At 42.9% G+C, this 13,254-nt stretch overlaps 1 protein-coding gene across 1 annotated transcript in view; it reads left to right on the top strand.

Annotated features, from left to right (window-relative positions):
* WDFY2 (WD repeat and FYVE domain containing 2) overlaps nucleotides 1-11,598 on the top strand; it is a 63,949-nt gene extending 52,351 nt beyond the window's left edge. Inside the window, exons 8-12 of the mRNA XM_059466575.1 lie at nucleotides 1,241-1,346; nucleotides 3,980-4,081; nucleotides 4,723-4,853; nucleotides 5,165-5,273; nucleotides 5,918-11,598. Coding sequence (XP_059322558.1) covers nucleotides 1,241-1,346; nucleotides 3,980-4,081; nucleotides 4,723-4,853; nucleotides 5,165-5,273; nucleotides 5,918-5,947 — 478 coding nt within the window. The 3' untranslated portion in view covers nucleotides 5,948-11,598. The remainder of the gene's footprint in view (nucleotides 1-1,240; nucleotides 1,347-3,979; nucleotides 4,082-4,722; nucleotides 4,854-5,164; nucleotides 5,274-5,917) is intronic.
* Nucleotides 11,599-13,254: the final 1,656 nt, after the last annotated feature.

Genomic DNA, 13,254 nt, shown 5'->3' with positions numbered 1-13,254 from the left:
TGGGACTTGCATGCCAGGCTCAGGTCTGGAGAGGCAAAATCCCGTGGTGGTTTTGAGCTAACAGTTTCTTACATATTCATGCATTTCTTTTGAGTGATGCTGCACTCTGCTGAGTGATTGGGATGCCTCTGGGATTTCAGAGCACTGCAGAGCTCTAACTGAAATTACCAGATCAACATCATACTCTACCAGTGGTGCTTGCTAATGCATCACCACTTGATTTATTGCTGTGGAAATTAGTTCTAATATGAAATTAGCCTCTGGACCTTAATCTGTGAGATGGCTGTCAGCTGGAGCTGTACAACACAGCATCCTACACATCCTGATGTGCCTCTGGTGTCTGCAGGCAGGCACTGTGAAGGGTGCCCCTGTTGTTCCAAGCTCTCCCATGAATGAATTCCCCTCTTCAGGTTCAGCCATAGGCACAAATAAATGTGTTAGCATACAAGTCCTTTTGGCAGACAAGACCAGTGGTGGTAGCAAAGGAAACCAAATCTTGTAGATGATTTCCAGTCACAGTATATTTGGTTCCTGTGTCTTTACAACCTTGCTTTTTCCATAATAGTGTTGTACCGTCTTTGTTTCCCAGGTTGTAAACAGCCTGAGATGAGGCCTGAATTTATTCTTTTATGAAAGGACTGAGCCCATCTTTGGGAGTTTAAGCTGAATTGTTCCTCTCATGTTGTTTTTTCATTAAAAGAAGAAACAGAAGCACCTAAATTTCCCACCTTACTGTGAGAAGGTTTAGGAACAATTTAGTGTCATTCCTACATTATTTTTCAAACTCCTTATGCTTGTTAGTGTCAAAAGAAAATCTTCAGTAATTTTTCAGTGATTCATTTCTAGATGTTGCAGGGATTTACAAAACAAGGTTGTTACTGACATTCTGCCAAGAAGGTATCTTACCAGGGCTGTGTTCATACATCCAGATGTGCCTTCCAAAGCTGCAACCTTGTTGAGGCTTCCCAGTGCAGCTGGGACCTCCTGTCCCAGGAACAGAAAAAACAGTTATCAGAACACGTCTTTGCTTTTGTGGATGCTGCCCAGATGAGCAACACTCTCATTCTGGTCCCAGTCTGACAGCAAAGACTGATTTGCATCTGATGGATGCCGTGTGCAATGAGTGGTGGAAGGAAACATATGGGCAAACAAATGGTTTGTACTGCTTTATTGATATTCTGTGCTCACTTGTGCAGTAGCCATAGGTGGTTGATTGCTAACTGTCTTGTTTCTTTCCCAGTGATAAAGTCCAGTCTCTCTCCTATGCTCACCACACTCGGCAGCTCATCTCCTGCGGTGCAGACGGGGGGATCGTCGTCTGGAACATGGATGTTGAGAGGCAGGAGGTAGATGCTTAGTTCTTGTCAGTTTGGTCTGAAGCAGTCCTGGGAAGAAGGGACCTTTCTAAAATATGCAGCTTTCAACCTAAACAAGATCATTCCAAGCTTTAAAAATGTTTCTGGATGTGCTCCAGTTGTTATAAAGTAATTACGCCGTGCCTTTGATAATATGATACAGGAGAAATCGGCAGGCAGAAATATGTATTAAATAGGCTGCTAAATGGCTCTTGCTCATTGCATTACTGCTCTGAAAGATATTCTGTAAGGAGGGTATTGAGATGCTCTGCTGTGTTTTTCTGCACGTCAGGAGAAATATCAGTGCAGATGTAAATGGATGGAATGATTGATTCATTTTGGTTTTAAAAAAGTGAAACAAGAAGGCTCTTGGTCATATCTGGAAAAACACAACCCAGCATTTTTTTCCTTGATAAGAGCACATTTAACTAAGGTTTCAAGCAATTGGTCTAGCTTCCCTCTGGTGTAACCATATAGAAGTGGGGTAAATGATGGCTTTGCTGATCCAAACAGTAAGATTTCACCCACACATTCCTAATTGCTTTTGTGCTTCATGGCCAACAAATCTGAGCGGGTGCAAAAACACTCCTCAGGTCTTTGGAACTGTGGGAGCAGCCCCCACTTGGCAATTTCTGAGTCCTGACTCAGAGGTGGCAGGGTGAGCTCTGTGCTGGCTGAGTCAGGCACCAGCCCTGCCCAGGAGCTTGGCAAATCCTGGTGCCATGAGTCACAGCAAACCTCTGCCCTGCAGAGGAAGCTGCAGGGGGTAGGTCAGAGGAAGGTTTTTGGCAGTGTGGGCTTTCACCAGCTTTGCTGGTTCTCAAGAGTTGTGGCTTGCATGGGATTGAGTGTGTCTCCCTTGAGGAAGAAAAAACACTAAGTGGAAAACCTGATTTTAAAAAACTACTGAAGTAGGCATAGGCAGAAACTGAGCTCCCTTTTTAATGTGAATTAGCATTCCAGTTGACTCTCTTTAATTGCTAATCCAGGGGCCAAGTATGTCATCAGCTCCTAAATTGAAACGAAAATAGAGCAGTTTCCTCCTTCCCAACAGATGTTTCCTTTTTGCTGCAATTCAAACATCCAGAAATGAAAACCTTTATTTATTTGCTGCCTTCAAAAGGCTGCAGTAAGGGTTAAGATTGGCTTGTCACCAAATAGGCAGTGAGAAGGCTGGTTTAAAATATAGAGGAGGAATATTATTAGCCAAATAAAGGCCAAGCAGCAGGTGCTAATGGTGCACAGCTTTCCCAGACTATGGCTATGTGGGCTTGTTCTTGTTATCAGCAGCACAGCAGGGTGTTCTTGGTGCTAAACCACCCCCAAAACATGAATCTTTGAGATTTTAATATCAAACCTTGGTTTGGGATCCTAGATCACTTTCTTTTGTATTTTGGCTTTTGTATCTTTGCTCTTTTTTAAGAATTTTCTCCATGTGATCCATGCTCAGTACTCATTTTGTTGCTATCAGATTTTCCCACATTACTGAGATTGTTAGAGTCACTTAAGCCATTTTAGCCCTTGATTCTTTATTTTCAACTCAATTTTTAAAAAGCTGTAAGAAGGTGTTTGAAAGATGCTATAAGCTCTCTTTCTGTTTGACCACAAAGTAGTTGTCACAAACAAAATGTTTTCTTCATCTGTAGTGTTCAAATGCCCAAAAGATGGAAAGTTATACACAGAGATGTAAATCTGTAGGCATTAAAAGGAAAGACTGTTGTGGGTAGAAAAGACAAGGCTTTAAGGCTTTTCCCCAGCAGAATGAACTGCCTGCAGAATAACTGGCAGAAGAATATGAAACAGGTGATTGCTTTATTGCTGGGAGTCAAAGCTCTCCTGGGAGCTGAGGGTCTCAATTCATCCTTAACTTACCTTTGCCTGGCTTTTCTATTGTTTGTAGTTCTTTATCTCAGCTGTGTTTCTTGCCATTTTAATTTGCAGCACGTGAGAAACCAGTGGCTCTGACAAGACAACTGCAGTTTGCTAATAGCACTTCCTCACAAAGTGTTAAACAATATTTAGTGTTTATTTAACCTCATGGGTTGATGAGGGAAAAGAGCTTGGGTTTGGTTTGGTTCAGTTGAATCACATCTTTCTGATCCCTTTGTGTGATTTGTAGCACAGGCACCTCTGACAGCAGGAACTCCTCTTAGGGTGTTAAAGAAAGAAAGAATGCGAAAACCTCCCACAACATCAGCACTTCCCATAACTTCCCTTTCCCTTCAGATTATTTGCTTGGCTGTTGGAAATACTGATTGACCCCAGCTCCCACCAGAGGCAATAGCAGATGGTAAATGCTGTCCAGACAGGACAGAACAAAATATTTTTATATAAAATAGAGTTGTTTCTGTGGTCTTATTATCAAACTCTTCTTCATGATTGGGATGAAAACTGTTTCTTCCATGTCCTTCAAAGCCAAGCCAGAAAAGACATCCCAGGGAACAAATATCATCTTGTCATCATCAACAACAGTGAAAATGGCATCTTGGGAAAATGGAGATAATAAATCAAGCTTAGCTGGCCATATTGCCACACCACAACACATCTTTTTTGTCCTGCCTCTAGGCTCCCTTGGAAATTGTTCTACTTGTTGCTCACTTTGTGTTTATATGTGTGTGTTGCAGACCCCGGAGTGGCTGGATAGTGACTCCTGTCAAAAATGTGACCAGCCTTTCTTCTGGAACTTCAAGCAGATGTGGGACAGTAAGAAAATAGGCCTCAGGCAGGTTTGTATGTGCCCTTCAGTGTGTTAACATGGTGCTATTAAGCTTTTCTTTCATAATGGATTCTAGTAACCCTTTTGCCCCCTAAAGCTTTGAGAATTTGCATTTTGTTCTTCCACTAAGTGCTCAGGGGTGGGACAGTGGCTTGATTTTGTGGTTGAAAGGAACACACTGGTTTTTTTCCAATCAATCCCAATAGCAAAAGCATGTAATAGACCTTGGGCTGAGTATATCTGGGGCCTTCCATGACTTTAGCCATGGGGGACTTTGCTCATTGTTAGTCAAATAAGTTACAGAAAGAAATTTACAGCTGATTTTTGGAGATTTTGCTGGAACCAAAGCTGTTTTCAATAAGATTGGATAAACATCTCTACCTGCTCGGGCTGTATTGGGAAAGGCTCACTGGTCTGCTTGAAACATGCTGTGTTTTCCTGCCTAGCAGGAGAGGGCTGCAGATTGCAGACTTTTACTGAAGGGGCGTAGAAATGCTGCATGTGCTCATGGAACTTGAGAAATGAGTGTCTGGGGCAGAGCTGAGCTGCATCGTATCTTGCTGGAGTGAGATGGAAGGGCCAGCAGACCTGAGCAGGGAGCTGGCCTGGCTTTGTGGCCTGAGAAGTGTTTGTCCCTGTTGTGTCGTGCAGCACCACTGCCGGAAGTGCGGGAAGGCCGTGTGCGGGAAGTGCAGCTCCAAGCGCTCCTCCATCCCCCTGATGGGCTTCGAGTTCGAAGTGAGGGTCTGCGACAGCTGCCACGAGTCCATCACGGACGAGGAGTGAGTGTGGGCACTGAGCTGCACTGCCCTGCAGCAGGGCCTGGGGGCTGCAGGGCTCCAGGAGGGAGCAGCCTGGCACCGTGCTCCCTGGGCTTTCCCAGCAGGATAGGAGGAGATCAAGCCAGAAGGGATAGAGAGCCCCTCGCCCCTGATCCTTTCATGCCAGAAAGGTCTCAAAGTGCTGTTTACAGAGTGGTTGCTGAATTGACAGCTTACAGCAGCAGTCAAGTATTTTTTCCCCAATAGAGGACATTTTGGGGGGAGAAATCCTGCAGTTACAGTTCTTGCTGATTTTGGATTTCTTTCTTCAGGAGAGCACCTACAGCTACTTTCCATGACAGTAAGCACAACATTGTTCATGTACACTTCGATGCCACCAGGGGATGGCTGCTGACCTCGGGGACAGACAAGGTCATTAAGGTAGGAGCAAAGATTGTGCTCCAGCTCCTGTACTTCACTTCCCTTTTCTCTCTCCTGTGGCTGCAGGATGTCATACCTGCCTTCTTCTACCCAGAGACTTCTCACTTGGGATTGGGATTGGGATTGGGATTCCTGCCCAATAAGGTCCAAGGAGGTCTTGGTCTATGAGGTTATTGCCTGAAGGGGCTGGGACAAGTGTTCACTGTAGCTGTCCCTTGAGGAAGACCAACTGTTTTTCAACATGCCAAATCTCAGTGTGGCTAGATAAAGAAATAGCTAAAATAATGACTAAGTTATAACAATTTAGGTAATTTAAAAAAACAAAACCCTCAAAATGTGTTATGACTGTTCTTATCATTGAAGTTAGTAATGTAGTGGGATTTTTTTTTTGTTTCTTTTAAGGCCAGATATGAATCTGGCTCATACAGGTGAAAGCTGACATGACATACAGAATGTCATTTTGTCAGCTTCCACCACTCTGACATAAGTGCTGGAAAATGAAATTAAACTTCTTCAGACTTGTGGCATCCACCTCTAACCATGTTGCGCCTCTTAATTAAAGAAAAAAAGTGTAAATTATACTATATAAAGATTCTATTTTTACTATTATTCATTATGTTGTTTTATTTTATTGTATTTAACAGTTGTGGGATATGACACCAGTAGTGTCTTGATGTTACATCAGTGGAACTTGAAAGGTGATATTTGCAGAAGAAATGGATTTCCTAACCCCAATTATACTGCAGAAGATAGATAACACTGGGCACATATGGCTGATGAGAAAGGAACTAATGTGTTTACAACAACTTTATGTCCTCTGCTTGATCCAGGCTGAACATTTGCACGAAGACTCTTTCCACTTCTTCTCAAAATATACAAGAAGGTATTTTTTTAACTAACGGTTTGTACGATCTGACTTTGGTTGTCTTGAGTTCGTTTGGAAAAATCTGTGTGCAGTGCAATTTTTAGTTTTTATATTTCAGTATGTCAAGATACTTGCTGCTTTGTACAGAGGGTTCTTGGGTTTTGTCTTCCTCTGTGAGTTTTCGGTGTCAACAGACTGTGTAAGGCAATTGGCTCTCCCTGCAGCCAGTACCTGTTGGTTTGGGATATTCCTGATGACCATGCTCTTTCCAGACGAGGAAATCCAGGCTTGGTCTCTGGGTGCATCACTGAGGAGCTGATGGACTATTGCAATTCCTAAAAGGGCTCTACCATCTACTTGTCCTAGTTGACATAATCCAGAGAGCATTCATTGGTCTGTATAATCTTCCTGCCTCTCCCTTTGCTGCACAAGTCACAGAACCAAGGGTCAGGTTATTCAGCAACTGATTTCTACAGAAAACTGAAATAGTTTTCCAGCTCAGAGCATTCTAAGGAGCACACAGACTTGTTTGAGTTTGATGATGCTGACAGTCTGATTCAAATGAAATTATTGGCAACAGGAACTTTTGGGAGTGTGTGCATGGAGGGGGGCAGATCTAAAACTGGTCTAGATCTGAAAAGTCTGGTTTATCTCTACCTCTACCTCTACCTTGCACAGCAACATTTCAGCATTTATACTTGTCTGTGTTGTTGAAGATGAATTTTGTTCTTCCTGTTTTCCATATGGTTAGTCATATTTATTTTTTTAAATGCTGATGGTTTTTATTAATTTTCTCTATAGACCCAGAAGTGATATTGCTGAATGATGCCCATTGTCCTGTTGTCATACTTTACAGTTTCTCTTAATAATAAACAGTATTTAAAAACCTGGATTGACCAAAATTACCTTTTTAGAATGACATTGTCAGGGTGAATATCTATAAAAGCCCTTTTTTCCAAAGGGACCTTCTCTGAAGAGCCAACTCTCCATTCCATTAATCCATGTTACTTCTTAGCATGGCACTACTCACACACTTCAAAGAAATTGGTGTAGAGAATTTGCTCTGCAAAGGCTTTCCTGCATCTCCTGTTTCAGCAGGTCTTGAGGTTGTAGCTATTGTGGTTGCACCACATTATTGGTGGCACTCGGTCTTGCCCTGTTTTGGACTTCCCTTCTTCCCTCTGCAGTGGGGAGGCCATGACATTTGCCACTTCAGAGCACACTGCTACCTGGAGGAGCCTTGTGGTCTCTTTTGAGAGAGAATGCCAAAAGAAAATAAAGCTTCTCCTTTGTTTGCCCAGCAGCAATTTGCTTTTGAGGGAAAAAAAAATATGGTTATCTCAATCCATGGCATTAATTCTGGTCCATTGAGCTGCTGCAGTAAAGGGTGAGTGGAATTCTGTGTGCACATCACAAGACTGCTATGTGTTTTCAGGGAAAATTCTCTTCTTGAACACCTTGTAACGTGATGAAGCATTTTGCAGTCATGTTCTCTGAAATAACACCACCTTGGGTTTCCTGGTCGTACAGCCTGTTGTTGTTTCCCCTCTAAACAGCATATTTTAAAGCATATTGTCAAACATAACTCACACAGTACTATTATTTTTCCAACTTGAAAGTTGTTTTCTCAGTCTTCCCACGTTCTCTCCTGGAAACTAGATGCTTGTTTCCTATTGGAATGCTTTTCATTACACCTTGTGCATGTTTTCTGATGACTGAAGCGTTCCTGGCTGTCAAAGCTATGCAAGATGAGCAAGTGGCCCTGCCATATTTCGTTCCAGCTGGAGAGTATGTACAAAGCTTTGCTGGACTGTGGTGTTCCATATTCCCTTGGGCTCAGGGCCTTTTGGCCAGAGACCTGACTTGTGCTGTGCAGGGAGTGCATCCCATGGTGACAGAAGCACGGGCACACCAAAGTGAATTTCAACTGCTGTTTAGTGCTCGGTTCCTGAGGAGACAGCAGTGGCACCAAGGCTGGGACTCCATCACACTGATGGAGTCATGGAGCCAGCAAGTTGAGGATCTGCCCCTGGGTCAGCACCTGCTCCTGAATGCCTAATGTGCAAACAGAGGTGAAGAACGGATTCCAAAGGAGACTGCATTTGAGAACGACTTGTTTGGACTGGTCTGCAATAAACTCATGGCCACTTCCCCTTGTCTTCCAAGGAGTCGTGGTTTCAATGTTGCTTATATGTGGCTGTGGGGTATGCAAAACTGTTTTGCAGAATTTTCCTAGTTTTCTTTCTCACTGAATGACTGCAGGGTTATCTGGATTTAAGTTAAATATCTCCTTATCTTGCAGTCTCAGGACAAGCTGCTCTGGGCTTAGAAAATTATATAAGCTGCAAGTGAAGCTGAGGGGGAAGGAAAATTTGTTCCTTTGCAATGTCCTCAAGAGCTGAAATGTAGACATTATGAAGAGAAAACAGATGCATCTAATTCAATAATTCTTCTACTTTCCAAATGGAACAAGAAGGATTTGACACTGGGAGAGTTAAAATGCCTGCCTTCCTCTTCTGCTGTGTTAGAGTAGCAATCTCAGTTTCTTCTGTCTGCTAGATGCATACAAAAAGGGATCTCTGTTGCCTGGTCCTTTTTTTCCATTTTACTTGCTGAATAAGAAATCTGAGCTATTTTTATGAATTGCACTATTGGAGGATGGGAGGAGGGGGTGTTTTGATACAGGTGTAGACTATGCATAAACTCTTTAATGAAGCCAAGCCCCCTTTCCCTGGGGCTGCTGAAGGGCAGTAGCTTTTAGTGATACCTCATGCTGTGACAAGGGGCACACAGACATTGCTAGCCCTCTCTGCTCTGCACATCAGAAAAGGTGATTTCATTTCTCCCTTAGCTGGTGCTTCCTGGTGGGAAGTGTCCTCCAGAGCATTCTGGGTTTTTAAATTAGCAGTGTCTGTAGGGCTTAGGCAGGTGATGGGGCAGGTGCTGGTCACATACACAGTGCCTGAGCAGCTTGCTAGAGTCACTTGTGTCCCAGGTGGGGCAATCTGAGCACCAAACTTCAGTCTTTTTAAGCTGAAAATATTTAAATGAAGGGAAAAGAATGTGGGCATCTGCTTGCAATGTAGCATTGATGGTTCTCCCATCCAACTTAACGTCGTGGTTAGATGTTGAAACAGCAGTGGTAGGGCTACAAGCCAGCCAGTCTGCCAGAGGATAACCCTGAGCAGTGACATTGGTGTGCTCAGCTGTGGGCACCCTTGTCTGCAGCTGCTCTTTGCAGCCAAGCCCCGGTGACCTCCCTGCTCTGTCCTCCTGAACTTGAGGCCATCACCTGAATGTCAGCATGTGGGCTCCCAGTACCCCAGCAGTGGTTACTGCACATTGCCTGAGGGTGGCATGGGCATCTCCAGTACTGGGAAAGGGAGGGATGTGTTCCCTCTGAGTGGGGAAATGAAACCACTGTATGGAGTCCAGCAAAGGGACACTGAGATGATGAAAGGTACTGGAGTATATTTGGGAGAGCTGGGACTGTTCATCTGGAGAAAAGAAGGCTCAGAGGGATCTCATCAGTGTGTATAAATGCCTGAAGGGAGGGTACAAAGAGAATGCACTGGTGTCCAGTGACAGGGCCAAAGGCAAGGGGCACGAACAGAAACAGATTTCCTCTGAACATCAGGAAACAATTTTTACTGCAAGGGTGACTGAGCATGGGCACAGACTGGCCAGGCAGGTAGTCTGTGGGTTCTCCATCTTTGGAGAAAACCCAACTGGACATGACCCTGGGAAACCACCTCTAGATGAACCTGCTTGAGCAGGACCAGATGACCTTTGAAAGTTCTTTCCCACCCAAGCCATTCTATGATTCAAAGTCCACTTAATGCCTGTGTCTACTCTAATGCAGAGAGAAGGAAAGAAATTACTATCTTTCCTTAAATCTCAACTACTACCAAATTAGTTACTAACAAATTAGCAAATATTGTGTTTGTCTGGCCTTGCTGTTCCAAACAGGATTTGCATACCAGCAACCAAAGTTCTATTTTGTAGCACACAGGAAATAGGGCTACAATGGGTGGTTTTACAGGCCATGTCTTTTCCAGGAGACCACAGCAAGCCCATGGGATGTTTTCAGTTAGGCCTTAGAAGATGCAACAGTAACAACAAACTTGATCGTTTGTTCAGGATGCATTGATGTGCTGAGCCCCTTCAGCGATGACCTCTTATGTAATATTGAGGAAGACAGAGATTTTTCTCTTCAAAATTGCATCTTGTGAATGTTGGCAGGAAATCTTTGCTCCTCAGAAGGAAAAAAATGTCCTTAGTTTGCCAATAACTTGAAGTTCTGGGATTTGAGATTAACTTTCTGTGATCACATGTGATTTTTCATTGCATTTTCCCAGTTTGGGGATTTTCCCTTGTGACCAGTCTTTGGCCATCTCTGAAATTTTGTTTGCTGCAGGACACATTGTACTGCTCAGAGGAGAAAGAGATTGAGTTCAATTGAAATTGCTGCCAAGTAGGAATGTTGAACTCAAACCGAAATGAAAACAAGAGAGCACAGTCCTGGCAATGTCTGTGCAAAGAGGGGATACCGAGAAAGAATGTTATCATCATACAAACAAAACCTAAAAGAACAAACCAAACCAAAAAGCACCTACAGTATAGAAATGAATATTTATCAGAGCTGTATAAAGCCAAACATAACCCCCATACCAGTACTGTAAGCCAGCCAGCAGCCATGGTCCAGATCCAGAAGCCACAAGGAACAAAGAGTTGTTCCAGTCTATGAAGATTTGACTTCCATTTCTTGTTCTTTGGTTCAATTGCCAAATAATATTTATCTACCTCAAATAGTTTTTTCAGGACTGCATTAAATGCATGAGCACTTCGATATTAAGAGGATGGGGAAAAGACACATTACTACTGAGATGGTACAGAAAAGGTGTCAGGCCTTATGAAGATAGTCTCTCTAGTTATTTGTTCTTTAGATATTAAATAATCTGAATTTATTAAAGGGTTTATCACCTTTATATTTTCCTTTTATCACAGGTCAGGGCATCCTTCAGATGTGAAAAACCCATTGCTAACCACCCCTATTTTGTCCTGTCCCAAGAAAATTCTGTAGAGTTGCCACGGCCAAGTAATTAGGGAATTTTCACAAATAAACAAATTCACTAAATTCCTTGCTACATCTTTGTCATTAGCACTAGTTTTGGCTGTGGTTTAGCTTTCCAAAGGCTGAGCCTTGTTTCTGATTCTGCTTGCTAAGTTGTCATACTGACCAATACCTCATGGGCTTTGCTGTCTTTTTGATTAGAGGGATTTTATATGAAAAAAGCTCCTACTGGCTTTTGTTCAGGTCAGTGTTTTATAGGAATGCTGCTCAACAATTTGACCATCTTTTCTACCAACTACATTGTAACACTTTCCAGTACTGTTCCATTATGTAAATAAGTGTCTCCTATGTAGCTGAATAAATTGTGGTATCTTAACCCTACTAAATTAATTTCTATCAGCTTTTGGCTATTTCTTTTCCTTCTCTATGTGTGTAATGAGGAATTTGGTTTACTGAGTTTTGACTGGAATCGTTCACCTGCCTGTTTGTGAATTGTCATAAAACTGACAGCTGTTGTATGGACATGTCTTTTGCCTGGACAAATTCTTACCCTGAGTGCCTGGCTGGGTGAGCAGCCCAAAGGAAATGGTGTCTGGGCAGCAGAGGAATTGCATGATTTTGTGCATCACTCCAAGGCTCCCTGTGGATCGTGGACTCTAAACTGAAAAGTAAAGGGAGGGAAGATGCTCAAGATTTTTAACCATTCCAAAGAAAATGGCACTTCCTGGGACCTCTCTCCCTGAAGTTTGCACAAGTGCAGGTTTTACCACTCTTCCCCTGTTTGGATAATATTTTTATGTGGGAAATGGCACTGCTGGTACAGCAAAGGTTTGAGTTGTATCTCCTGGCAGCAGGGTAGAAACCTGTCCTGCTGAAGATCTTTGGCCAGGCTGACACCGTGCCCCTTCATAAAGCTGAGCATTAGCTTTTGTTTTGATAGAAAACACACTTCCTTCAGAGGAATACATCATTTTTCTTTATCTGATGGCTCCCTCTAGAGAGAGGAACATAAATACTGCCCTACTGCACAAACCGAAGTTCTTGGATTTGATCACTTTTAGTCCCAGAAGTGGGTTTTTTGCACTTGCTTCCTATCAGATTTGGTGCCTTTTCAAAGCCTTTCTCTCATTGTCCAGATCAGTGCTTTCTGGGAGACTGCAGGAATACAGAATTTTTAAGTCATCTTAGTTGCATTTTAAAATTATCTCCTGTAATCAGTTGCTGGCTCTGCTGCAATGTGCCCAGAATTGCCTCTCCTAATAAAGCAAGAGATGGAACCTGAGACAAACAAGAAATACTGTGAGCTGAGCTAGGGAAGATGCAAAGCTGTGCTCTGCCAGAGTGGAAACTGCCTGTCTAAAATGACTGTAGATGTTGACCAGCACTAGTTTTAGATAAGTATGACCCAGTGTCATGAGATGGGGTGCTTTATTTTTGCAGGGAGGGTGAGAGAGTAACACACAGAGCAACTCACAGATTTGAACTGCTTCATAGCTGCCCTCCTCCACTGTTCCATCAGGTTGTTCCCTGAAGGACTAACTCCATGTTGACTCTTCACTCACCAAATTGAGGAAAACTGTACTGCTTCAAGTGCCATAGCTTTTAGAAAGGCTTTGTCATTACAAAAATACAAACTAGTGCTTGTACTGACAATTGAAATGGCTGGGATTATCCCCCCCACCAAATAAATTTATTTCCATTGAGGTTTGCAGGACTGACTTATCAGGCTATAATGAAGGATATAGCAGAACTCCCTTGGAGTCCAGGCAGTGCATATTCAAAATCCCACCTGAGCCCTGTTTTAACAGGAAGGAAAAGGGGTGGCCCTGCTCATACCTTGTTGCCACTGAGTAGAACACAGAAGATGGAGTGTGTGTTACTGCAAATGCCAACAATTGGTATTGGCAGTTCACTCCAAAATTGTGAGGTATTTATGGAAGTGCCCCCATTCAAAGGCAAACAACAAACAATTTTTTACAACTTTAATCAACAGCAGGTTGATTTAGTTTATTGAGTTTTTTTAAACAATGAATAAAGACGAC

This window comes from Ammospiza nelsoni, chromosome 2 (assembly GCF_027579445.1).
Source record: "Ammospiza nelsoni isolate bAmmNel1 chromosome 2, bAmmNel1.pri, whole genome shotgun sequence".
Classification (NCBI taxonomy): Eukaryota; Metazoa; Chordata; class Aves; order Passeriformes; family Passerellidae; genus Ammospiza; species Ammospiza nelsoni.
The sequence above is the reverse complement of the archived record's forward strand: the minus strand, read 5'-3'. Positions and strand labels throughout refer to the sequence as shown.